The 27100-nt window shown below is 36.6% G+C and overlaps 2 protein-coding genes across 4 annotated transcripts in view; both read left to right on the forward strand.

Annotated features, from left to right (window-relative positions):
• Positions 1-521: 521 nt before the first annotated feature.
• On the forward strand, positions 522-2892 carry zcchc10 (zinc finger, CCHC domain containing 10). Of its 2 annotated transcripts, none has more exons than XM_044140690.1 (4): positions 522-624; positions 1394-1555; positions 1858-1902; positions 2435-2892. In XM_044140690.1, the coding sequence occupies exons 1-4, from the start codon at positions 584-586 to the stop codon at positions 2649-2651; spliced, it is 465 nt and encodes a 154-aa protein (XP_043996625.1). In that variant the 5' UTR covers positions 522-583; the 3' UTR covers positions 2652-2892. The 2 variants fall into 2 exon arrangements, with proteins under 2 accessions (XP_043996625.1, XP_043996626.1); XM_044140691.1 differs by having other exon boundaries at positions 1861-1902.
• A 1932-nt stretch (positions 2893-4824) lies between these two features.
• Positions 4825-27100, forward strand: part of aff4 (AF4/FMR2 family, member 4) — a 31957-nt gene continuing 9681 nt past the window's right edge. The window contains exons 1-11 of one of the 2 annotated variants that reach the window (XM_044141636.1): positions 4825-5122; positions 19211-19343; positions 22254-23042; positions 23261-23299; positions 23482-23568; positions 23800-23827; positions 23946-23997; positions 24176-24265; positions 24942-25086; positions 26208-26847; positions 26956-27080. In XM_044141636.1, coding sequence (XP_043997571.1) covers positions 19215-19343; positions 22254-23042; positions 23261-23299; positions 23482-23568; positions 23800-23827; positions 23946-23997; positions 24176-24265; positions 24942-25086; positions 26208-26847; positions 26956-27080 — 2124 coding nt within the window. In that variant the 5' untranslated portion in view covers positions 4825-5122; positions 19211-19214. Of the gene's footprint in view, positions 5123-13442; positions 13959-19210; positions 19344-22253; positions 23043-23260; positions 23300-23481; positions 23569-23799; positions 23828-23945; positions 23998-24175; positions 24266-24941; positions 25087-26207; positions 26848-26955; positions 27081-27100 lie in introns of those variants that run through there. The other variant, XM_044141635.1, reaches the window with a different exon arrangement.

The raw sequence follows: 27100 nt of genomic DNA on the forward strand, positions 1-27100 counted from the left end.
TGGATTAAGACAAATAAAACAGCAGATAGGGAAGAAAAAAGGCAACAACAGGACTAACAGTTCATTATAAAAATACAGCAACATAACGCAGGAAAATGTCTACTTTGTGGAGGAAATTAGATATTCGAAGAGTTATTAAGTGTATTACAGAGAAATTCAGACATAAAAAGCACTTATATTTTAAAAACATTTTTTGGAAAATAGATTACTTGAATATATATATATATATATATATATATATATATATATATATATATATATATATATATATATATATATATATATATATATATATATATATATATATATATATATATATATATATATATATATATATATATATATATATATATATATATATATATATAGATATATATATATATATATATATATATATGAAGACATTTTTAGCCATATTCCATATCAGTAGGTGGCAGTAATACCACCTTTAAAAATTTTTGGCAACTGCCAATAAAAAAATACAAGAAAACAGAGACGCCATGATGATGTTGCGTCTCCAGTAGGCGCTGTTGCTGTTCTAGACTTTAACCGTAGAAACGAAGAAGAAGCTAAACCTGGGAACATGGCGACACCCATGCACAGAATAATTGCGAGGAGACAAGCGTAAGTATACCCTTTATGTTTGGAAGTAGCAGTGAAATTGTTGTACAGTTTGTGAGCTTAGCTTTCTGTTTTTTTAACACCAACAAAATTTAGGTCGTTAGATGCCATCTTACACGCAGAAAGTCAATAACTGACTGCAGCAGAGAAAACGGGGAGCGCAGATCCTTCGCTGCTTCTGTTTACAAGATCTTTTTTTTATTTTCCATTGGTCTATTATTTGTGCTGAGGTGTTTACGTCTTATTTAGGTCAGATCGGGAGTAGCATGTCGTAACTGTGACAAAAAAAATTCATTTTATTTTATAGTTTCCCAAACCAGTACATTTATGTGAAAAAAAAATTGTATTTAAAACATGAAGGTCTACAAACTTCATTCCTCTTTCCAATATCAGTCACACAATCAGGTAAAAATTTCTAGTCCTGTTTTACAAAAGAACAATTAAATTTAAAGGGTGCAGTTTAGTCAGTGTGTGGTATAGAAGTTAAGACCAGAGTAAAAATATAAATGGTACAGATTATACAAAAAGGCCACTGAAACAAATAAGATGATGCACACGGGGGAAGGATGCAAGATTTTATTAAGAATTTAGCCATGATTGGTCTTGGATAAAACAGTTTCTAAAACATAAATAAATGTTTCTATAAAAATAAAAAAAATGTATAAAAAATATATCATAAAAATTTGCTAACTTTAATTAAATGAATGCAAATTTTCTAGTCCTGTTCTGTCTTATTTAAGTCATATTTGTCTTTTTTTTCCTTTGTCTACAGGGAGGCAAACAAACAGCATGTGCGATGCCAGAAGTGCTTGGAGATGGGACACTGGACATACGAGTGCACTGGGAAACGCAAATATTTGCACAGACCATCTAGAACAGTTGAGATGAAGAAAAAGCTGAAGGAAAATGAAAACAAACCTCTCAGCGTCACAGGGTAAGGGCTTTTCATGCCTTTATGCTATGAGATATTCTTCCTTTGTGCATCCATTTGTGCACTAAAAAGCTGATTGCAGAACTTTGCAGTGATCATTCCCTGTGATAATTCAATAAAAGTATATACTATCCAGCAAATGTCAGTGTTTATTTTAGACACTGACAGTGTCAGCTTTTAATATTTGGATTTGATTGCCATTTATTGACCTGTTTCATTTCCAGTTCAAATGTTTTATAAATTAATACAGGCGCAAACCAATAGAATTTTAATGCATTCATTGTCATTGTCATTTTTCCTGTTAGCAGATCAGGAGGAGAAAGCTCAATTGAAAAGAAAATCAAAAAGAAGTAAGTATATTTTTTTCTTTATTTTTAACTTAATTAAATTTATACCTATTAGGTGTTTGAAAAAGCATATGTACTCATGGATTTCATGTTTATTTAATAAATTAATTTATTTATTTAAATTAATTTTCTTATGTGGTTACTGGAAAGAAGCAACACATTTCTGTGTAGAATGGCTGGTTCTACTTTTATTTCTCTCACATAGACTGTTGTCGGCAGTCTGTTCATCATCAAAACACACATCAAACCATCAAAGTAGCTGAAATAAATTATAGTTGCATATTAGATTATTCACTAAAGACAGAACATATATAACTGTTTTTGTTTTATATTTTTAAAGTGATTGTAGAGTACTGGTTGTCAACTACAAATTTGTAAGAACAACTGTAACATTTAAAAAGGTTAAACTTTGTCACCTCTGTCCAGCCCTTTTTAATTTAATACGAGAGTGATAAGAGTCCATGGAACAGTCCGGTGAATGTAACAGGTACAGTTACATTTCCTTCTTACTCTGCGCTCTGCTTCTTGCTCTCAGGGCAAAAGACTTGAGCGACGACAGCAGCAACGACTCAGACGACTCGTCCAGTGACTCATCAGACAGCAGCAACTCTTCCAGCTCCTCTTCAGACAGCGACAGCTCTTCCTCCTCCTCTTCCTCCTCCTCCTCATCCCCTTCATCAGAGAGTTCAGACTCGGAAAGCAGCAGTGATTCAGATGAGGGACCTCCAAAAAAGAAGAAAAAGAAGAAATAAACATGTTGGGAATTGAGGAGCGATTTCTTGACAATACTCAGTGTTTCAAATAAATGTTCTTTTTCTAAAAGCAGCTGGTTGAAAATTACAGCGGTGTGCTAAGGAGCGTGGGCTAGTCTTGAGCTTTGTTTCCTCTTGAGTTTTAAACACTTTTCTGCTGTTACTTCTGCAGCTGAGACATTTTCTAATGTTTGTATTTCTAGCAAGAAAATAAACTTCAAAACCTGTTAAGAATACACAATTATTTGAGTTAATTTTTTGAATTTTTGTTCTTAGTCTTTCCAGATGAGCAGGTTCTGTACAACCTGTCAACCTGTTTGAATAAACTTTAAGATTATAAAGTACTCTGAACAAAATAAGTATTCCTGCTGTAAAAATATTTTTTCTTACTAATAATTAAACTTGGCTTATTGTTTGTGCTTACAAATGGTGTCTTGCAAAAGTATACCTATGCCTTTAACCTTCTCAATTTATTTCCACATTATAACCACAAAAGTCAACAAATTGTATCAGGTTTCTCCAACAAAATGCAGTCTAACTGTAAACTGGAGGGGAAATAACATATTTTTTTTTTATAAAAAAGAATCTGAAAATAGAAAATGGCTTATACTTGTATGGTGCTTTATCAAGTCCAAATACTCCAGAGATCTAAAGTAAGATTTTTTTTTTCTTAAGAAAAAACAAAAGCATTGACAATTATCATGCTCTACTTTGTATTATTCTATCTCAGAAAATTTCTACAAATTCAATGGAAGCTTGTGATTGTGACCAGGCAAAATGTGAAAAGGTTCAAAGAATATAGCATGGATCTGTAATTGACAGCTCTTTTTTATGTTAAAACATTTTCTTCCAACTGAAGCAGAAAGCCCTTTGGGTATGTAAATGAAGCATATAAATATATTCCCTTTTTGTCTTGATTTGGTCTGGTCACAAGCTATGTCTCATGCTGCAGGGAAATATTTAAAGTGTGTTTGGTGTGGAGGAGGTCAGCCTTTGAGGCTATAGAATCATTTTGGGGCCAAGAGGTCAACAGCAGTGAATGACCTCCAGTGAACTGGTCTTCTATTCAGAACTGAGATGCCCCTTAGCAAAGTACAACACCTCTTGGTTGTTCACCACCCTGGAGGAATTAAGAGATAAAACTCCCATGTGAATGGTTATTTTTATATTAACTCAAATCTGATTTGAATAAACAAAAACTACTACCCACAAAGCTAACACACTCAGGTACTTGCAAAATCAACATCCATCCAGAGCGGAATGATGCATATAGAAGTGCATTTGTTTTTATTTATTTATTTATCCTTTCATTTATTTCCTAAAAGTGCATAACAATCAGAATAGGTCATTCACCTTATGGTTAAATAACAAGCTCTCAAATGACCAGGGAATAATGAGACGTGCGTGATTCCCCTCTTTGTTCTTTTTTTCTCCTGTAAATAAATTATGCGTCAAACAGTGCGGGTCCGTAGTTAGCAGACAGATTTCTGTGAAATAAATAGAACTTCACAAAAAGGAAAGGTACACAGCAGAAGTGAAACATTCCGGCTATCTTTTCTTCTGGCTTACATTTTTTTTTTTTTTTTTTTTTGCGTGATTCCCTTCAGTACGTCAAAACATGGGCAACCTTTACGTCACTAAAATGCTACGTTCAAGTACAAGTGGAATTATCCCAAGTAACTGGCCTCGATCTCAGTGTAAACAAAACAGGTTTATTTGATTTTCTCAATTAGATAAGTAAGTTTTTACTCAATGTAGCCATTGAACACAGTATTAGGCATAAAAACAGGGAAAACGTGCAACGATTTATTAAAATGCGCAGAAATAATTGTAAATTAAAGGAAACAAATTACAAGAAAACCTCTATTGCATAACCCTTAGACATTAAAAGCGTTATTTGGAAATACTTTTTAAAATTAATTTAATAGCCTTTTCTTATATACGTTATTATAGCTTATATACATTTTCTCATCTTTTGACAATTTCTCTTATTTCTTGATTTCCTTTTAAATACTTTTTGTCTGCTGAATATTGGATTTATTTATTTTTTATTATTATTTTCCCATTCAGGTGCCTGTTTTTCTAATTCTTTTATTTAAATAACAACGGTGTTTAAGCTGTTCAATATTTTTCAAAGGATGGTTGTGTTTGACATATTTCTGACGGATAGTGAATGCAACACTGGCTGCTGCCATCCACTCCTGTCTGTTGTACCTGCTTGGCTGCTTAACTTAGCTATCAGTCACTTTTATTTAGATATAAGAACATGAACGACAGAAAAAATGATCCCGTTTTGTTTCCCATTTGGCGTGCAGTTGCGGTTTGAGAAAACCATGGGAACCGTCCGTTCGGTCTCAATAATTTAGCTGTTTAGCTGAGTCCATTTTGCGTCTAACTGGAAGTGGAAAAAGACAAAGAGAAAACAGCTTTCCAACAGCTAGAATGGTTTGGGCCTAAAAAGAAGACTAGAGGTAAGGATTGTCAGTGTCGGGAAAGGTCTCGTTTCTCAAGTAACCGTGCTATGTAATTTTGTTACGTTTGAAACGATTGTTAACTTCAATTTCCGTAAAAAATAAAAATGTTTTATACAGGCTAGCCGCTAGCTTAGCAGCTAAACGCCGCTAGCTAGCAAACGTTCTGCTTAAAGACGCAGGTAGTCCTGCAGGTTAGTCCCTTTTTAAACCTAAATAAGTTTAGAAATTGGGTCTTCCATTGACTTTAGTTCATGGGTAACCTTCTTTATTTTACAACTAAATTGTAGTGAGTACTTTTGTACGTGTTTTGGAGATTTTGTTGTGGCAAACTGAGTCAAACATTAAGGTGGAAGCTATGTTGTTTTTGTTTCTATAATGTATGTCTAAAAGCCTCACATTTATGTTTTCTGTATTAACAATGCCTTTTATTACTTGAGAAAATAAATATACACTTTGAGGTAAAGTCACATTGTTAACAGTTAAGCTCAGAATCCGCTGTTGATGTATGTATAATGTACAAGATTATATAAGAGCCGCACTCTGGATATTCCCAAAGTCGGTAAGAGGAATTTGTTGTTTAGTTGTTTATTTTACACAGATTTGTTTTCTTTCACCAGTTGTTCTTTGTGCAGCCAGTTAAAATTCATACTCATGCAAAAGTATAATTTGTTTTTGGAAGGAAAGCCTATTTCAGTTTCTAGGAAGCATTTTTAAGCCACGCACTGGGGGAAGGGCCAGAGAATGCACTACAAGTCTAAAGTTCCCTTTTGCCAGCTAAATACATAAGTCAGTAACGTGATGCAGTCATCCGAGTTTCTTTAGACAAAGCAACCTTTGTCATTTGGCTACAGTTGCCTTAATCAATCATCCAAAGATTGAAATCAGCCAATTTTTTGAATGTTCAGTAAAAGCTGGATTTTGTAAATTCCACTGCAAATCTGTATTGACTGAGAAAAGCGTCTCCAGAATTGAGATTATGTAATCAGCTGAGTTTCACTGTAATATAATATAATCCCAGTTGAATTACACTTTGTGTCTCTATACAACTGGATTACATTGGCATAAGTTTGATTAGTGCAATTATACATTTCTGAATAATTGGATACAAATTAGACTTGTAAAGTGCTTTAAGATGTAAAGTTTTGAAATTACATGTTAATAAGAAATGTAATGATGTAGATGTTTAAAACAAGCATAATTGACTTCAATACATAACCATTAATAGGTGGATATTAAAAAGAACAGGTGTGCCACATGAGCAAAAGTTTCTTACCTGTTGATTTTGGTTGATACCTCCCTGGTTGGGTCATTTTAAGGTCAGGGACTGTTATGGCAGGTAGATTTGAACCCTTAGAGATTTAATCAAGACAGAGCTTAGACATAAGCCGTTTGGATGATAAACAGTCCCGTTTCGAAGTCTGGTGCCTTATTAAGTGGATTAAACATTACCCTGTTCAGAAATTTGACTGATAAAAATAAGAATTATCAACCAGAGATTAAAATTGGCAATTTTTTATTTGATCTAATCTGTAATCTGTAGGCCAAGTACTAAAAAAATATCTGAACTTAAAAAAAAAAGCCATTTAAAGGGCAGTGCTTGAAAGAGAAAATATTGGGGGGTTTTTCACTTTCTTCTAGATTTAAAATTACTACTCGTATCAAAAAATATTGAGCACATTATTTACTATTTTACACATTAAAGTACTCAAAATCAGCAAGTGAGATCTTTGGTGGAGGGAATTTAAATCTGTATGATCAGTTTTTCTCTAAATCCTTTTTATACCACCAGAAGTGATTATATTCCCAGTTTATGATAGTAGAAATGTTCCTTGTTGTCAGTGTTCAAACTTCCTATTATTGCATGTTTGTACAAAGGCAAAAATTAGTAACAGTTCTCCTTTCACTTTCATGTTTTTCAACACCATGATTTGGCAAAGAAAGCTATCCACCTGTCAGGTCAATGACATTTTATCACACTTGTTGAGCAGCAACATGTTCTTGCCAAACTTTGAAGGTTAGCTTTGTTTTATACTACTGGAAAACTAAATTGAAGCTCGTTCACTGATTAATTGACCCATTTGTAAATGAGATATTTGACAAATATGTCAACAATATTTACCATATAATTTAAAGTCAGAGATAAGCTGTTGATTAAAAATAGCCAATTGTTTAACAGAGGTTAGTTTTCCATGCAGTTCTATGAAGCCTGGATGTAACAGTTTGTATTTGCGCTTGCACTGAAGACAAATGATGCAAAAGCAAAGTAAGATTAATACCAGATGTTTGACTTCACCAGATGATTTGAATGATACTAACAAAAACAAGCAGCTAAAGCAAACAACACATTAGTAATGTGTAACTGTGCTCCCTGTGACATGACTCGCACTGAATTCGCATCCTGTTTAAATTTTGCCTGGGGGCTTCTGTCAAGCTGTTTCCCCTGTTGCCACGGCAAAGGGCACATGCTCTGTGAAGATGTTTCAGTGATTTGTTCGTGCAGTCCAGACGGCGCACAGAATGTGTGTTTTCCTTGGCTTTGAGGCAGTTAGTGTACACTATAATGCAGTTTTCCTTACTGAATGTTTTGGAAATAAGAGATGCCTGGTTCAGGCCAGATTTTTAAAAGACAGGATAGATTACATTTTTGTTAAAAGTTGGATTCAGTTTAGAAGTTAAAATCATATTGTTTTCATACTGCAGCTGATATTTTTGAGCATTGGCTGTCAGAATTTAATTAAATGTTGGTTAGGTTATGTATTTAGGTCTATAATCAAATAACATTTCTTTAGCTTGACAGGGGTAAGTTGCTTGAGTTGCTCTTCCAGAGTCTGCCAACTCAATTAGTCCAAATCTTATCAGCATCAGTAGCTGTATTTTTTTTCAGTCTCTCAGAGCTCTTGCTCACACAGCAGAAAAATCTGCAGCTCTCTGTGTCCTGACCTCGTGCATCTGTTCTTCTGCTTTTGTTCTGTAGGATGAGAGTTAAGCTCTCATGTGGCTACGCAGTGCTGTGAAGGTGAAACTCATTAAGGCCGTTCTGCTTTCTGTGATCTGGCGCAGACATGGACTGTGAAATACTTTGTTCTTGCCTCAAAAATATTACAATACCAGTCTTTGTGTTGCATTGGGGGAGTCAGATGTCTCATAAACACTAATGGAATGCATTGAGCACAATGTCCTTTGTAAGCAGGTTAAGTACTTTGCGGGAAATAGAAAAAAAAGATGGATCAGTGTAACAAATTGCAAAAGTATCAGAGTAGGATGTTCTACAAGAGTCGTTGCCTAAAATAATCAAATGCATGGATACAATTTATGTGTGCTATGTTGCTATTTTGCAAAGTTATATATTTAAATTTTGGGGTTTAATTTTTATCATGTCATTCTTTCTGCAGCTGCTGATTAGGCATTGACGAGTACCCTGTTGTTACTGAGAAAAAGAAAATGTCTTTTTAAAAAAAGAAAATGTCTTTTCTAAGTAACAAAGTTCTCCTGTGATAATGAAGTCAATTTAACATGGTCAGAATGTCTTAATAAGCCAATAATAATAAAAAAGTTGTTATGCTGTCAAATGTGACATTGGTTTTTACAAACCTCATTTTGTTAAGATAAAGATTCCTCTTTTTGCTGTTTTAAACGGTGTTTTCACTGTTGGTTACAAAATACTGTCAACAGATGCTGTGTTCATGTGTTAAAGTATGGCAGTGCTGTTCCTGTTTTGATATTGTAACTTCTCTATTAACATCGTATTTGTATTTTGACTAAATGTATGCATTGGCAGATTTCTAGTTAGATTATGAGGAAACTTTCAATAGTCTTTCTCACCATTTTAATAAAGTCAACAAAATACTGTGACTTAGAATTATTCGTCTATTGCCAGTCTTCAAGGCCTCCATATTTTAGAAAACTGTAGTTGTAGCAGTAATTTTTGTTTTTTGTAGTTGGGAGTACTAACTGTCGATAGTGACACTTGTTTTCATGCGTAATCCCTGTAAACTGTTGATTTAGCTGAGATTTTGCTTTCTAACCCAGCACTCTCAGACAGACAGAAGCTGAACTCAGATTAGCTGTCTTCTTATTTGCTCTGATTTTTTTCTCTCACACTCTGGATGAGGTGCAGACATGTAGCAACATGTGGAATATACAGATTTCTTTTCATTTGCATGTCAGATCTTCTCTGACTTTACTTTAAAATGCCTTTCAGATACTGAAAATTACTAACTTTGAGTCCTCTGTAGTCCTTTCTCAACATGTCTTGTGGTCAGCATGACAATATAATAGTATAATTTTCTTAAAACGGCTGTTTTCACACCTATTCAATCCAAACGTGATGTTTTGAATTCCTATTTTCTTGGAGTAAGATGAATCTTGGAATTTTTTTTAAAAACTGACCAAACTTAATCAAGGGTTTGGACAAATGTTGAAAAGTTCCTGAAAAGTAGATTGGTTTGAATGACATTCTTTCAGCAAGGTAACAGGAAGATGTGTTTCATGTTCCAGTTGCAGTTTGGCAGAAAGTACCCAGAGCAGTGTGTTATCTGTGTAGGAGCTCAGAGTTGGAACATTGGCTGATTGAGATGGGCTAAAAGCAAACATAATCCAAGGTACTATCAAAATTCCCTTCCCCTTATAATCAATTTATTATTTAACTAAAAGACGGGGTTAGAGGCTGCTGGAAATGGACTATTTATTTATTCAGTTTCAGTCCTAATTTTCACTTTTTACATTTGGGATAATTCTCTTACCTAATCAAATTAAAAAAGCTCCTAAGACTCCATAAAAGAATAATTTGTACATAAACATTTTTTTAGATTTGGGTCTGCTGAAGGCATTTAACTGGTCAGGGAAGACATTGTAGGTGGAGAACATTTTACAAAGCTTTTTTTCTTTGAAGAAGAAAGAAAAAGACTCAAACAGTTCAGAGATTCTGAGTCTTGAAAAGAATTGAATTTGATTTGATCATTGTACTAGTATAAAAAACTAAAACATATTATGAGAAAAAGGTTGTCGACCTTTTGATTTTCCCCCATAACTAATAGATACAAATTTTAATTTATGAACGAATATAGTGCTAGCTCTTTGCATGCTTATCACATCTTTAGCTTTTTTTTTCCAATTAGTTGATCATGTAGGTTCTAGACTTTCTAGCAGTAAAGAAGAGTCAGTCAAAACACATTTCTTTTTTCTTTTGCCTTTATTCCTTTTACTTGTAGGTTTTAACCTGGGCCAAAGATTCTTGAGCTAGGTTCAGTTCAAATGCCAAACCAAGCATTAAAATTATTGCTAAGAATTTTGTAAACCCTGGCTATTATTGATCACAAACTATGAGTTAAAGGTTGCTGTAGTTTATCTAGAGACAAAAAGTCTTCAATTTGCAACTGAGATTTTCACATCATGAAAACTATTATTTCAGGACAGTTTCTCATTTTTTCGTACTTTGCTTTGATTATAACAGCAGCTCTCAGGATTCCTCCCTAAACAGCTGCTTACAGAGGAAAGGTTCAGCTGAATTGATGCTCTCTCTGGAATTCCTGCCGTCAGCAGGTTCACTTCAAAAGCACCGGGGGCAGGGAGGAGCTCTCACCTCCGTCTGTACCCATTATTTCCCCATACTTTTCAACTGAGGTGCATTGGCTGTTTCTTTGGTAGCTTTGTCAATATAGCTGTGAAAACATTTATTTTTTCTTTTTATTAACCACCTGTAAAACTTTGAGTGATACAATTCAGCCTTGTAAACATTTATTAAATATTAAATATCTTTTAATAAATATTCATGTGGACTGTTTCAAAGATACTTGTAACTTGTACAATACATCATTCAATGTGTTACACCACAGTATTTCTGGAGTCAGACTTTTTTTTTTGTAATTCAAATTTTTATTGATTTTCTGAATATTATCTCGCATAAAACACAAATGCAAAACTAAAAAGGCTGGTGCACCACCCCCCAACCCCCAATACCCAGGGTACAGTCACATAGTATATGTATGTTACAGTGTCAATTCAAAAACATTCAGTAGTTGAGAGAAAGGTAATTGTCTGGGAAAATCAGACTTCATCCAGATACATTACTCGCCATAGTAATAAAAAAGAAGCCATAGTTCTTTTCAATGAGTCCCAAAAGCTATCCCATTCCATGTCCCTGTTCCCATCCATGTTGTTGAGCATGACTTCATAAGAAGCTGTATCCGTCATTGATTTAATCCACTCATTTAGCTCGGGACACTTTGTGGTCTTCCAATGTCTTAAGATGATCCTGCAGGCTGTCACCAGACCGACCATCACAACTGCAAAAGCTCCTTTTGGGGTGTTTGGCATTTGAGATCGGTCTCCCAGTAAACAGTTCTGGAGTCAGCCTTTTTCATTCTGTAAAACATACCAGAGATAGATTGGATCTGCTGAGGGTAAAAAGCTTTCGGTTAATAAGCATTGTTTTCTGAGGAAATCTTATTTTCAAGAGTGGAATACTGTGAAACCTGAGCAATTGTTGCTTGTTGTAATAGGATCTTCTTAGTTGGGCTTCTATTGCTTTTAGTGATTTGCATATGGCTAGGATCAATGAGGACAGATAATTTGAATTGGTACCTTCAACAATAAGTAGAAATTTGGATGTGCTTTACTTGAGGGGATTATTTGTTTTGAATAGATGTGTGCTGATTAATTGGTGTCAGTGTCCTTAATTTTGATCAATGGGCAATCAGCCCATGCTTACATTTGAAACCAGTCTTATCCTCTGATCTTATTCACATCTCCAAAGTTCTGAAAATCAAGCAAAGGTTGCTTTGCTGGAATGGAGGGCTGACTGATGGATCCCCCACCAGGTCATGTCTGCATGTGTGCGGTTAACAATGGTCACCTCTCTGTTGCCAATCCATCATCTTTGTCTTTATATTTAGGAACAATTTCGTCCAAAGCTGCAGTGCAGCAGTGATATGGTCTTTGGTCCAAACTGTGGGGTTTATTTTAGGTTTCAAGAACCCATTCATACTGCAGGTGATAGTTTTTAAATGAGACTATTCCAATTCTGACTCACCATGTTGAAACAGGTTGCAACAGGCCATTGATATTTGCCATCTTTTAAGCTGTCAGCCACCAGCTGATATTTTCAGAAATCCTGGCTGACAGACTCCAAACATGGTTGTTCTCTCCATGTTGCAGGATTAGCTTTTGATTGGTTAATAATAACTCTTTACTATAACAAAAAAATGTTTCTCATTGATGTGCAAATCAAGTACTGAAAAATTGTTTTCCCCAATTGCCTAAGTAAAAGCTATGATAATTAAATTTTTTTACTGCTGGTACTTTGATGGTGTAATTTTGAGTTTCTCCTGCTTCATTTTCTACTGGATTTAAAAGTACTAACTTTATCAATGAACTTTTTGTGCTATGGTCTTTAAAAAAAATATTAATCATAATTGGAATGCATAACCCAAAGAAAAAAATTGGTAATCATTATAGGCTGGGAAAAAGCTAATCAGTTCATCTACATTAGACCTTAAAACATGAATAATTTGTTACTCTTACTGTCTTACTTAAAGGCTTTAGAGAATCAAAAATGCCCCTCAGAGGATATATCTTAAAACCAGATTGTATGTAGATAACTCAAGATTAAGTAGTTTTATATTTTCGCAACATGTACTCGATGGAAATTCTTGCAACATGTTGTGATGCCACATCTGCCCGCTTGTTTCATCAGCGTGCGTAGCTGATGAAAATGTGTCATGTTTGTTAGTGAGCAGTGTCAGGGCAGAAACCTGTGCACTGTCTCTTTAACAGACTCCATGGGTGCTTTGCCTTGTGCCTGGGGCATAGTGGGGAGGAGGGAGGGAGTTTGTAGACTGAAAGATGAATTCTGATTGGCTGTTCTGTGACATCACGCAGACAGAGGGCCTGTGGTGTAAAATAACATCTCCTTTTATGGGAGGAGGTGGACAGTGCCACTCTCAGAGAGGTGAGATTTATTTCTCTCTTATTGATCCCCTTTTTCTCTTTTTGAAATATTATTTATTGTCAGTCTTGTGTTGTTATGTTTTCATACTTTGATTTACTCTTCTTAGTTTTTATTTTGTAATATGTATTTCACTCCAGCATATTTTCACCATTTTCTTTAATAACTTAATCACATCCAGTAAAAACATACTGATATTTAACATTTAATAACAGTTCATCCAGCATTCCTGATATTGTATATTCCTAATTATCTGAATATGTCCCCCATACAGTTAGTCATTTCCACTGTTTTTTTTTATGTACTTTTTTTTTGTAAAAAAAAAAAAAAAAAAAAAAAAAGCTTTAACTTCCTACTAAATTTATATATTTACAATTAAAATGTCTGGACAAAGTGGCACCAAAGTCAAATTCCTTGTTTTTGTGCACAAACTTTGCCAATAAAGCTGATTCTGATTATTCAGAACAGCCTTCCACATACATTTGCACCCCCAGGCTCTATTCAGCTCTCCAGGTCTCCATTCATGCTTTAACATCAGAACAACAGAACGGAAACAAAAGCAGCCTCAGCCTCTAGACTTTACCTTGCATGTGACTCCCCTGCTGTTTGCAGACTTGGTATCTACCAAGAGCAGGCAGTCCCCTCCCCTCTCTGAGTCAGATTTGTCTCCACTCCAAGGAAATGCACTGAATCTTCGGGTCGAGTAAAGAAACTGGAGTTGTAGTCTTACGGCTGGACGCTAAAAGATAACATTTACTGGAAAAGGGGCTTCAGAGGAGGCGGTCTGTGCTCAGGTCAAGGTTGAGAGAACTTCTGAATCCCTAGGAGATCCTTTGAACCTTCTTCTTCCAATGTTTCAGTGGTTGAGGCCATGGCCTCTCAGTCAGGGTAAGACATACAAGTTCTTGCTTTGTTGCTCTTTTTTTTCTTCTTCTGTTCTTTTTTTTTAATCTCTTGTCCATCAAGAATAAAATCATCCAATGTTTTATGCCCAACTTGGATTTCTTTTCTCTATTTGCTTGAGCTTGCATAATGACTGTGTGACATAGGCCCTGTCCTGTATTCATGGTGATCAGATAACCATCGGCTCTCCCTTTTTCTTGAATATAACACAAGGCCTGGCTGTTATGTTGTGAGTTACAGAGAGACGGTTGAGCTGATTAATTTAGGTACAACGTGACTGGAGTTCTCAACTCTGGAGACTTTGACCTTTTAAGTTTGGCAGACTATTGATTTCACTACAGTTACACATGGATAATAATAGTATTTAAGAGAGTTAGACAGCAATGAGAGCATTTTAATAAACTTTGCAGAAGTCCAGAAACCCCAACTTTTTTTGTTAGATTAGTGTAGAAGGGCTTGGATTTCAGATGTGGGCTTGGCCAAATATGCAAGTCAAAGTTGACCTGACTGTAACTTTAACCAATTATGTGAGATCAGAATTACCATCTGTTTGACATTGATGTTTCCAAAACAAGTTAGACCTTATAATGATATTTTGGGGGTGAACTTTGTAGAATTGAGGTAAATGGTGTCTAACATGTGATTCAAGTCACAGATTGTACATTTTGGAGGCTTCTGACAAAATAGTAAGCTTGTATAGATTAACCTAACTTACAGTAACAGTTTTAATCTGTCAATTACTGAAAATTAAGGTAAATGAAGGATGTACAAATGCTATGGTGTATTCTGAGGAATTATGAATAAGACAGGAAACGCCTTCTACATTCATGTAGTGTTGACTGAAGCACATTAAACAGGTCTGCATTTTATTAATAAGCTTATTTTTGTATAGTGTGTAGCTTGTTCAATTTACCACTTTGGTTACCTTTGTACATAGTTGCTTTTGTATATTGTGGTCCTTTGGGTAGTAATTTTAGTACGGTAGGTTGAAAGTTGTAAAAAATTGTGTAGTGCAAACAAACACATCAGAAATCACCTTTCACTTACAAGAATTGTTTTTCTCCAGGTCAGTTCAAAATGCCCCCACTAACTTTTTATGTTTAGCAACAACATTTTCCAATCTTCAAAGTGGTTATGAGAGGTATTTTTATTTTTTTAAATATTGGGGTTTCATTATGTTAAAATTACAGGCTTTTTCTTTGTGGGGCTCCAGGTTAATTCACCAATTCATGCTGTTTTGTAGACACATGTAGCACTTGGGTGCTGATCATTTAGTCTTGGGATACCTTTTGAAATATTGCTTGTCTCATAGCTAGCCTTATTGAGGCCACTAACTTATTGGTGGCCTTTTTTTTGCTGTTTTCGCAGCATTTCATACCAACCATACATTAGTTTTTACCTGGCAGGAAGACATTTTATATTTGCTTTGATAATCAATGATTTTATCAATGTTTTGATCAATGATTTTATTATGTGTTTTCTAGGCACATAGTGCCATTTTATAGCACAATCAAGTAACTGATACTTTCTGAAATAAAAATGGTGTATATATAAAAAACAACCTGAATGAAATTTGACTTTGGAATTGTCTGTCTCTTTAAGAAGCCCATACTCTTTTTGAGACTCCCCCTTCAGCACATAATGGCAACAGTGCTCCTCCTTGATACCATTTACAACTGTTCTTAGGAGAAATCAGAAGCATTTTGTATGATATGCTCAGCAGACATGCAGTTCCACCAGGTGTTGGTAATTGGTAATTGATGCTGCCACTAGTCTAGTGGAGTTGAGTGGAGGAGGGGTAAGCTGGGCTGGAGACTGAAGCTTCAAAGCAGACCTGTAGGTAAATAGGTGGCATTTTTTGAGCAAACATGTAGGCACCCTGAATGGCTGCCACCAGAGATATTTTTAAACATGCATTAAAAAAATCAAAAAAGCAATACTCCAGGTGTATTTTTGACAAGGGAATTAGAACGTGACATAAAGAGCTTCAAAAAGTTGATTTTATATAATATCACCTTTTAAAATTTAGGTGGTTAGCATAATGGAGTATATTCATGACAATTTTTTTATATTGTCATGAACAAATACTTGTTTACAATAGAAAATAATCTGAAACACTGTCATTTAGGTACCATGGTATCGTTGCCTTTTTGTAGATTGAAACAGCTTTCTTCCCATCCACCAACAGTTTATTTCCTTGTTGAATGGGAATTAAAGTGCTTAAATTTCTCATATCTGTTTTAATTATATATTTTCTGAAAACTTAATATCACACCCTTTATCAGGTTATTTGAGTTCTGATCCCCATTTGGGCCAGTTGGCCTTTATTTGTTTGACACCAGATCAATCCAGAAAAAGTCTGGACTACCTCCTGCTTATAGGTCATTTTCATTTAATCCATAAAACCATGATACACCAAAAAAGTTTATTTTTTATCATCTGTTGAATTTGCCAGAGGGAACAGACTCCAGTTTTTATGAGTTGAGGCTTAGTCTGTACAAAATGTCCCGAGACAAATGACTCCATCTTGTACCCCAAAAAGTCCAACATGAAGCGGCCAAAACTGCAAAGTTTCAAAGTGGTGAAAGGGTGGAATGCTCTGCTTGCTTTGTCCTCAGCGCAAATGCTTTACTAAGCATGAATCTATGCAAAATGTACGCTTTGCTGCTCATTGTTCAGCCCAAGTTACATTAAAACTAACTTTTCTCCAGTGATGACTTTCCTCTTTCTCCACCATTTTTGTTTTCTGGTTTGGAAAGGGCTCAAAACTAAAACTGACTGGTGCTTCATACGTTTCTCCACGTCTCTGCTTCAGCTTGCTAAAACCAGCAACAGTCAGTTGAGCCTTGCGTGTGATGATTTCCTGAGAGGTCTACCACAGTGTGACAGTCTCTCACCCCTGCTCACAAACATCAACAGATCAGGTCAGTTCGTGGTCTGAATGGACACGAGCTTTGTTTACAAAAGATCCGGTTGCCGGGGCCTTTGATTAACATTGTGGTAATGGCGGATCATTCACACATGCAAACCTACTCCTTACTAACATCAATGAGCGCATTTGCATTTTCAATCCCTATCACTTTGGTGCACGAAAGACACTATAGCTTGGTATCAGTTTCTGTCTGAGCAGTCAAAAAGTATGGAGCAATATTTCTTCAATGCTTTTTTCTTAAACCACAAGAAACATTTATAGCTTGAAAGACCCTGAAATAAAAGCTTGTTCCTGTGAGTTGTGAGGTAGAGGAGACCAAATAACTATCATTAAGCACAGTTTACTCAAATGTGGCTTTAGTAAATCATCCACACAGGGAGCTGTTGTAGACACTCAATGTCTGAAGGTGGTAATCAGTGGTGGGACCAGTTGTATTAAGTTTGTCATGAAAACTATTTTGTTACTTTTTTCGTTCTGTCCTAATTCATCGATGTGCTGTAAATCAAATGAAGTCCAGAGATGATTCATGTTGTACATGTTTACTGATTAAAACCAGGTTGAATTTAATAGTTATGATTCCAGTCACTTTACTTTCTATGAATATTTCTCATCTATGACGGAACCTAATATGAATGTGTATTTGGGAGTGGCTGATGACGTGAAACACGTTTGTTTTAGAAATGTAGAACCTCTGAACAAGTGGTCTCCTTTAAACTCTGTTCTGGTTGGGTTTTAGTTGCTGGTTCTGATGACACATTTCATCTATGACTCATTTCCTACAGAAAGCTCATGATTTCAAATGGACACTTCCCCCAGTCTTGTATTTTAATGCTGGATTATGCAGCATGCTTTGGAATAGCACCTGTATGAAGTGTGTTTAGTACGTAATCTAGGAGGAGGCTGGGCGGTTGCCGTACAGCCACACTTTGTCAACATGCGTAAAGTTATTGTTTTCACTGATGGATTTAGAGGTTGTCTGTTTAAAGTGGCAGGTAACCAGCTAAACTGAAATGAGTTTGTTCCCATTTTTAAAATTCTGTGGCTGCTTTCTGGTAAACCTTGAGCACAGAAAGGAAAAATACTCATTGGTCCTAGATCAGATTGGAATTAAGGAATGCTCATGTTTTGTCTAAAATCATGTTTTCATCGAATTGATCATATCAGATGAGAGGTTTTTATATATGTAAATATAAACTATATGCACTGTCATGCTGTAAAACTGGCTCGAATGTGGTGCCTTATGGATGTGTGTTCACTGAAAACATAAAAGCTACAGTGAAAGGAAGCTGTTTAATGACACTTTGGTAGTTTTATATTTTCATTGTTTTTTTTAATGTTGCTTGTGTCTAAAAGTATAAATTGCAGATAAGATTATTATTATATTGCATGGTTTCTGAGGGATGGAGTGGTCAAATTTTAATAAAAAAATAAATTGTGGAACAAGAAGGTACCTAAATTTGATTTAATGGCATTGGTCCAAGTAGTGACTAGCACTTGTTCTGGCACAGCATTTAGTTTTAAAATGTCACCGGTGAAGCCAAACTCAATTTGTTTTGAACAACACACCTTTCTACCTCTTGATTCTATGTAGATCTCTTTATTTATGTTTACTTTGCAAATAGTTTTGTCGAAATTCTCTCTGAGTACAAAGGCAGCTGAAGCATGATGTTTGGTATTTGCACCACGCCTTGAAAACCTGAATTTTATTGTTTTTGCTTCTTAGTTGGATCAACATTGATGTTCAAATAGAAAACAAGGAGCAGAGAAGTATTTTTAAACTGGTTTTAGTGAAAACTGATTTTTGATTGCACTTTTTTGTCTTTTTTTTAAATCAGTTTTGTTCATCATTTCAATAGTTTTACTACTTTTTGTGCCAGAAGGATAGAAAAAAAACAGTAAGACAAATATTGCGAAAATAATCTTTGCCTATTTTTGAGAAGATATTGTTCTTACAATATTACATCAGTGCTGTTGGTTGTTGTGTGAAATTACATTGATCATCTGCTCAAGAGGATTATTTACAGTAGAAGTCGGAAACTAAATTGTGTGACGAGCCTAAGCTTATTAGAGGTTACTTTCTCCACCGGTCGTCTCTGTTATTGTCTCAGTGATTTCTCTTGATGTTATATATAATGGCAGCTTGAAAAATGTGGTAATGTTTTATGAAATGTTGTGGGGGGGAAACAACCAGGGAGCTTTCGGCATACTTCTGTTTCCTGTGCAACCTAAAATTGTTCATTTAAGATTATGTGAGCTGGTGTAGCATATTTTTATGTTGACTCGATGCTCTGTTTTGTGTTGACAGCAACATGAACCGTGAGGACCGGAATGTGCTCCGAATGAAAGAAAGAGAAAGGAGAAATCAAGAAATCCAACAGGGAGGAGGAGGAGAGGCCTTTCCAGCAAATTCCCCCCTCTTCCCTGAACCATACAAAGTGGTACGTTTTCTTTTTCTTTCTTTCCCCTCACAGCTGGTATGTATTTGATCAGTTTACAAGTATTTGCAATATAGGCAGGAAGTGAAAACTTCATTATCAAGAGCTTTCACGGTGGTGCAGTTGTCATTGTTGTGTCATCTGCTTGATGCAACAGAAAAACACCCCACAAGATATGTTGTTGTGTTCCAGCATGTCTGAAAAGTCTCATAGTGATGCTTCACTTTGTTTTAATCCAGATAATCTCAGAGATTAAAGTGTATTATCATAATGATTTGTTTCAAAGAATATTAGGTGATTAATGTAGTCAACTTTCAAATCAGAAAACAGTATGCTGACAACGAAAGTCCATCAGCTGTTTAAAGTAAACAAAGCAGCTGACTATGTCGTTGTTGCACTTCCTCCCATGTCTTCCGCATTATACCTGCATGCGGAAATGTAGGCCAGCCAGCTCCTGTCTGCCAGTTTAATTGTAAAGAGGATTTTAAGTTCTCTGAACCAGTTCTAATCTTTGCCACTAACCAGATTTGAGCAGATGTAAGTGGCTCCTCTCTCTTAGTTGGAGCTAGCCATCAAAGAAGCAGGAAGGAATGTGTTCTGACAGGTTGTTCTGATGGGAAAGCCACCAGAGGTGAGTGAGTGTTAGGGTGTATGTGTGTGTGTGTGTTTTGGACCACAACAAAGTGAAAGATGAAAGCTGACATTAAAGACGGAAGACTCTTTGACCTTTATCAATAACATACAGTTTTTTTCTGTGCAGATTTTCTCAAGTTTTCTTAGAAAGTTGTTTTTAAAATGAAGTTGACTTTAATGGTAAAGTTGTGCAGATGAAGAATGACAAAAGAAACTCAAAGTCTCAATTTTTTTTTTACTTTGTGTATCTTGCCAACAGCTTGTGCGACCCTTATATGAGCTTTAGTTTTTCTTTCTGACTGTCACGCTTCACTAAGTGGAAGTTTACAGCAGTATGCTTAAAAGGCCGTGTGCACACACAGCTGCAGCTGCGGCCTCCCGGATCTAGACCAGTGCACCAGGAACCTTTTTATGGGGCAGAGTTTATATGCTTGCTCATTCGCGCAGAGTGAGGAGTATTTAACTTTCTATAAACGCTGTTGTATGTAGTGCATTTTATTCTAATTTAAAACAGAGGGCCTATAAGCAACACCTCTCAAATCAGTCTCTTTACCAAATTGTGCCTCAATTTGATGAGACCTGAACAGGACAAAAAGTATGTTGAATGTTCTTTCTGTTTGCACTGCATCTACTCTAAAAAAGTTCCATACAGGTAAGCACAAGTAGACATTAGGTTAAAAAAATATTTGAATTTACTTTACTTTTGTATGATGCTTGATATCTGGGACTAAACAATGATTTTTGTGGGGTCAATTTGAAACAGAGGTCATTTTTAAGTTCTTTTTTTCTTGTAGTTTGAAAAAACTCTACTTTGTTTTAGTAAGTTTTGATGCTGCTATGACCCCTGAACGGTTATGGTTTGTTACAAAAGTGCAATACAATCAGTTTTGCACAATGGACTCATTGTTTAATATGCTCACACAATATTTATATTGCTGCACAGCTCTAGTACTCTGCAAACGCAGTGAGAAGTGGTGCAATCAAACATCTTTACAAACTAAGACAATAATGAAGCTGTAATGTTTACAGTTTTAAACTATAATCCTTTGTGTGAACTTTTCTCAAATTTACCCAACATTTTACTTATTGGTCATAGTTTAATTTTGCTTTCGTCATTGCCATTCGCAACATCGATTGAAGCCAACAAACTAGAAGCCAAAGAGGTGCTACTACTCTTCCTCCAGCTGTGCTAATGAGACCCAGGCCCCATGCTAGCAGGAGGTGCAGGAGTGCACATTATGACCAAGCCGCTAACATTTCCTGCTGCAGATAACGGCTTGTGTTTCCTCACCCTTGGTGTGAATCTGTCAAACAAAACAGAGGTGTGGGACTGCATGTGAAACTGGAGACTTTGCACAGTCTGCAAACAAATCAACTGGAACCCGTGGCCCTCAGAGTGATTGATTAACCTCTGTGCCGACACCGACTCTTATCTCAGTTCAGAATAAACAAACGGGGTTGGTGAGGCTCTTGGGCTAGTTATGTTCTGGAAATGTTTTTATATTCCATCACTAGTGGTATAACTCTTGGTGTGAAATTTTGTTATTTTTTTAGGGTAAATTTAGAGACTCATCCAGTATCATTTTGTGGCTGATTTCATGGTTTAAAAGCTGTGATCTGCTCTTAACAATCTTACCACATTCTGATTTCTTTTAAAGAAAAATAATTGTACATTTAAGACCAGCATTGAAAATATTTCTTTCTAGGCCCTCTGGTGTTGAAGCAGAGGTGACGTCACACAGTGTGAGTCAGAGAGGAGTTTCTCTAAACGGGGGTTTTATAGTGACTTTAAAATAATGACAAAAGTATTGAACAGGTGTTTTAAAGCATCTTAAAAATGATTTATATCGTTAGCATAAGTCACTGTAAATATCTGAATTTATACCAAATTCTGAGGATTTTTTTAAAAGGCTGTTAGAATTTTCAAGTCTGGCATATTCAACAAAGATGAAAAAGCTTCATAGTTATATTTGAATGTGCTTCATGCAGTAACCACCAGAGTGGTGTAATAAACACACAATGCTTAGAAATGTTACAAAACAGATTAGAGTTTTACATTTTACACCAGGCAGTTAATGGTCAGGGCTGATCAGGCTTAAAACCTTCTGATTATGTTTCAGTGTATGACCTCAGAAGCAAAAACTACACAAATACATTTTTTATTTTCCCTTTCTCGTTCATTGATCCCTCAGCTTCCTGTTTTTACTTATTTCTGATATCTGCATCACTCATTCTTTGCTCTTTATTAATCCTCACTCCATCATCTGCTTCTTTTCTCAGGCCAGCAAGGCAGATTTACTGTCCAACCGTATCCAGAGCATGTTGGGCAATTACGACGAGATGAAAGAACCGATTGGTGACACTCTTCCAAAGCTTCCTGGTAAACCTTCGAACAGCTCGTCTTCCTCCGAGGAGAAGTCCGGCCCGCCTTTGTTTGGCGGAGACCAGCGAGGTGTGGGTAGTGGAGGTGGTAGCCAGAGCAGTAAGTGGACTCCTGTAGGCGCACCACCGGGTGGATCTTCCTCTCAGTCACAGAAGCGTTCCGGACTCTCAGGCGGACACAGCAGCCAGAGGAACAGCGGCAGTAGTAGCGGCGGCAGCAGCAGTAGCCAAAGAGGGGAAGTGCGGGAAAAGAAATCTAGTAAGCACAGCGTTGGCTCGGAGCACTCAAAGTCTCACACTTCAAGTCCGGCGAAGGGTTCGTTGAGTTCTTCCAGCAGCCACTCGCGGAGCTCCTTGTCTGCTGAACAGCATCACCCCAAGTACCGCAACAAGTCGCCCAGAGACAGAGAGGCTAACTGGGATTCCCCCTCACGGGTTCACACGTCTTTCCCCAGCGGGCAGCACTCGAGTCAAGCCTTCCCCCCGTCACTCGTCTCCAAGCCCAGCTCCATGCTGCAAAAGCCCACGGCTTACGTGCGGCCTATGGACGGCCAGGAAACGGCCGAACCCAAGAGCTCACAGGCCGAAAGCTACGGCGGCCAGTCACACAGCAGCACCATGGGAGAGGTGAAGACCATGGGCAAAGCTTCGCTTACAAAACTCAAGATCCCATCACAACCTGTTGAGGTAGGACTTCTATAAAACTTATCAAGCTAGAAAAGGATTTCTTCATGACTATTAAGAGAATAAACAGAACATATTTCTGCTTTCTCAACACCATTCTAACTTGTAGTGTCTGAAGGATGACTCATGGTACTTTATGTGGAAGCCTCCTCACCTGTTCTATTGAAATCATGCTTATGAAAACATCAGCTAATCATTAAATTAATGATTTTTTTCAACAGGGATCCGGTGATGCCAATTGTGTTGATGAAATCCTAAAGGTATGTAAAAACTGGTCCTTTTTAAAAAAATAGTTCATCAATCATCAAAATACAGAGGGAAACAATAGGACCAGGGTAATTCAGCGTTACCCTGGTCCTAATCTAAGTTTTTTTTTTTTTACTCCTTATGTTTATATGCCTCTATGTGTGTGTGTGTTTTCTGAATTCTTTTTTTCTTTCAGGAAATGACTCAGTCATGGCCTCCTCCACTTACAGCCATCCACACTCCCTGTAAAACAGAACCCTCCAAGTTTCCATTCCCCACCAAGGTCAGCATTGTGCCAGCAGTTTAACTCATTTAAGTGATTCTCTGATTGTTCCATAAGGGCAGTCAGGCTGTTTTTTGCTTTTATGAGGAGAAAACAACCAAACCTTATTTTGTAAAATGATGATGATGATGATTACTATTTTAAATTGTGGATTTAAATATGCAAATCAGACAACTTTAAAGCGAAAGAAAAAGAAATAAACAAATTTTTGTTTTATCTTGTTTACCTTAGGATGCACACCCTTTTCCAAGTGGACATAGTAAGTTCTGCAATTCAAATTTATATTTGCACTTTTTGTTTTTTTGTTCATGTTGACAATTAATTGTACACATACTATGTATTTCTGAAAAGTTTCTTTTTAATTTTCCTTGTCTTAGAGCGTGGTAGTTCATCAAAGAGCTCCAGCAGCAATCAGAATAAAGATATCGCGTAAGTGTGGCTTGTCAGAAGTGCATGTTTTTTGTTTTCTTTCTTCATTGATTCACATTAAAGTTTAAATAACTACATTGTTATCTTGGACTTAATAAAAACTAGACAAAGCTCAAGCCCTAGTACTAGCAGTTGTAGCACTTAAAGCTTTCATCGTCTTGAAATTTTGTTTGCTCAGCATACTGAAGGAAGATCTGGTAGTAAGTAGCAGTGAGGACAGCGATGGAGAACAAGAATCCAAGAATGCCTCAAGGAACACATCAGCAAGGTGAGGTTGGCAGCATGAAGAAGTCGGTGTTGTTTGAGTCCACCAGGTTATAACTCAAATGGCGTTTTACATTTTATTAAAAGCGTATTATTGCAGTATGCATATTTTGGGATACTACGTTTTCTAAAACTGGCCCTGTAGTGTTATTGTCTATTTTCTTTTATATAAAATGCCTACTTAGAGCCAGCATCATATCTGGTTAGCAGTATGAATCCAGCCTTTAAACATATTTCACTTTTCAGCACTACGAAGCTCGTCATTGTTCTTTTTAATTAAGCTAGTCAAAAAATATCACAACCAAACCTTTCACTATTATTAAATTGCTTTTGTTTGAAACAGAAAAGATTAGATGTAGAGCCATTTACTTAGTATTTTAATGTTGACACAAATCTCTACAATAATCTTATACAGTGAATCAAGAGCTGCTACATTTAGCATTGTAATACTAACTTACTTAGCATTGTAAAAAAATTACAATGGTAAATTTAACAAAGATCAAGATGGTACATGTTAAAAAAATATTTCAAATTTTGTTTTAAATCTTAAAAAAGCATAAATGTTACCTAAAGCCATATGTGAATGTAAAGGTTTTATGTCCTCATGGAGAGTCAGAGAATTACATTTACCTGTTGCTGTCTGTAAGATGTAAGCACTTCCTGTTTTTATTCGTGAACAGCAATAACAGTGAAGCTGCTGAGCCGTCCAGGGATGACTCGAGCAGCCACAGCGGCTCCGAGAGCAGCTCAGGTTCCGACAGCGAGAGTGAGAGCAGCACGACGGACAGCGAGGCCAATGAGCGCCCACGGACCACCTCTCCTGAAGTAATCACTCACTCAACATCGTACTAAACTGTGGGGCTGCAAAAAAACATTTAGACTAATTAGGTGTGTTTCAATAAGTTACAAGAGCAACAAAATGAAACCCATATATAGATTTACACATAGTCAAATATTTGAAGTTTTGTTTTTCTTCTACTTGGATAATTATGGCTAAGAAAAACAAACAAAAAAATCTGTTCACCATTTTACCACTATGGACCAAACATTTGGTCCATACATTTTGGAAACTAGATTTTACTTAAAATAGGACAAAACAATAGTTCAATAACAATATATATTGTGGTAGATATATGATCAATATCAGTAGATAATATATCTCATAGAATATTCAATATGTCAAATATTCATTATCCAGAAACACACAGCATTCTGGGAGATTTAGGCAGAGGAAAGACGTTGCTGTTTAACCTCTCACTGCCAGCTTAGTAAGGCTGATGGCATCAACTAACTCATTCACCCTTTGGTTACCTAGCAACTCATTCACTCTTTGGTTACCTAGCAACAACCTGTTGAGTAACTTGCACTCAAAATTGTTTAAAAATAAAAAAACAGAAGCGTGGAGAGAAAATAGTGGATAAAACAGGAAAGGTCACACCACACCAAAAAAATATACTGATAAATAATTATTGATATCGACAGTTATTCATATCAACTGTTATGAAGCGCTTTTATCATGTTAAGTTTCTCGGCTATGCCAAAGATTTTTTTTTCTTACAGCCTGTTAAACTCATAAGTTTTATTTTATTTTATTTTGTCCATTTTGGCTGTTAATCTATTGCTGAACTAAAACTTAGTCATTGTAAAATGGGTTTTAAATGGCAAACAAAAAACGATATACTTTTCCAATCCTTCCTGAAAGAGGGTGAATAAGTAGCAAAAGCCTCACAGGATGCTTTATCTAATCACACTGGTAAAGTTAAGTGGAAGGAAAACGTGGCATAAAATGGTCTAACAAGCGTATCAATGATATTTTAAGTTCTTGAGAGGCATCAGTAGAATGTGGAATAGTGTTTGGTCTTTCTTGTGTCCAGAGTAATTTTGAACATTGTATTTGACTTTCTGAGTACCTCTCTTAATTCTGCATTCTGCTGTTTTCGCTTCAGCCTGAACAGCCTGTGACCAACAAGTGGCAGCTGGACAACTGGTTCAAGAACGTTCCACCCAAATGTAAAAAAGAAGGCCGAGACTACAGCTCCAAAGACTCGGCCCCACCACCACCTAGCAGGGACAAAGGTACAGAGGGTGGCCGGGGGCGACAGAAGTCCCCCGCCCAGAGCGAAGGTGGAACAAATCCCAGAATACGAGTTGGTAAAAAGCAGCCTAAGAAGTCTGAGAAGCCCCCAGTGGTGGAGGAACCCAAGGGAGGTCTGAAAGTGGAGACTGAACCGGCTCCAGAGATTCCTCCTCTCCGGCCCATTGCTGCCACAAAAGGCTCACGCAAACCAAGCATCAAAAAAGAACCCAAGTCTTCTCCACGGCCGTCGGCAGCTTCTGTCACCACAACCACAGACAAGCGGAAGGCCAAAGCGCCCACCAAGTCTCGTGAAATTCTTTCTACAGACTCTTCTTCGTCTGATTCCGAGGGAAACGACAGCATTCCGTCCTCGTCGCAGACTCCCAAGTATACGGAGAGCATCAGGACCCCCGTGTGCGTTTTCTCTCCTGTGTTGTCTCCGCTCAGCGACCCAGAGGAGCGCTACCCCACAAGACAACCTCAGCAACAAGTTTTACTCGTCAAGATTGGTCAGTCAAAACTTCTTATACGCCTTACAGTAACATGGAAACTAGGCGTTCCTTTTATTTTGGACAAAATGAACCCATTCCCTTCCCTTTCCTTCCTATTTCCCATAGATCTCAGCTTGCTGTCGAGGATCCCAGGGCGGCCCTACAAGGAGCCTGCAGAGATTAAAGTGGAGAGGGAAGATTCTCAAGATCGAGAAAGCAGTAAGCAGAGCAAGTCCAAGAGGAAACACAAGGTAGGGGTTTTTATTACAAA

Source organism: Gambusia affinis, linkage group LG15 (genome assembly GCF_019740435.1).
Source record: "Gambusia affinis linkage group LG15, SWU_Gaff_1.0, whole genome shotgun sequence".
In the NCBI taxonomy this organism is placed as follows: Eukaryota; Metazoa; Chordata; class Actinopteri; order Cyprinodontiformes; family Poeciliidae; genus Gambusia; species Gambusia affinis.

What these genes read in the sequence shown, in the direction of transcription:
- zcchc10 (XM_044140690.1), top strand. Translation starts at nt 584, where the DNA reads ATGGCGACACCCATGCACAGAATAATTGCGAGGAGACAAGC. An exon ending in ATAATTGCGAGGAGACAAGC is followed by an intron (nt 625 to 1,393) that starts GTAAGTATACCC and finishes CTTTGTCTACAG; the next exon opens with GGAGGCAAACAAACAGCATG. An exon ending in AAACCTCTCAGCGTCACAGG is followed by an intron (nt 1,556 to 1,857) that starts GTAAGGGCTTTT and finishes TTTTCCTGTTAG; the next exon opens with CAGATCAGGAGGAGAAAGCT.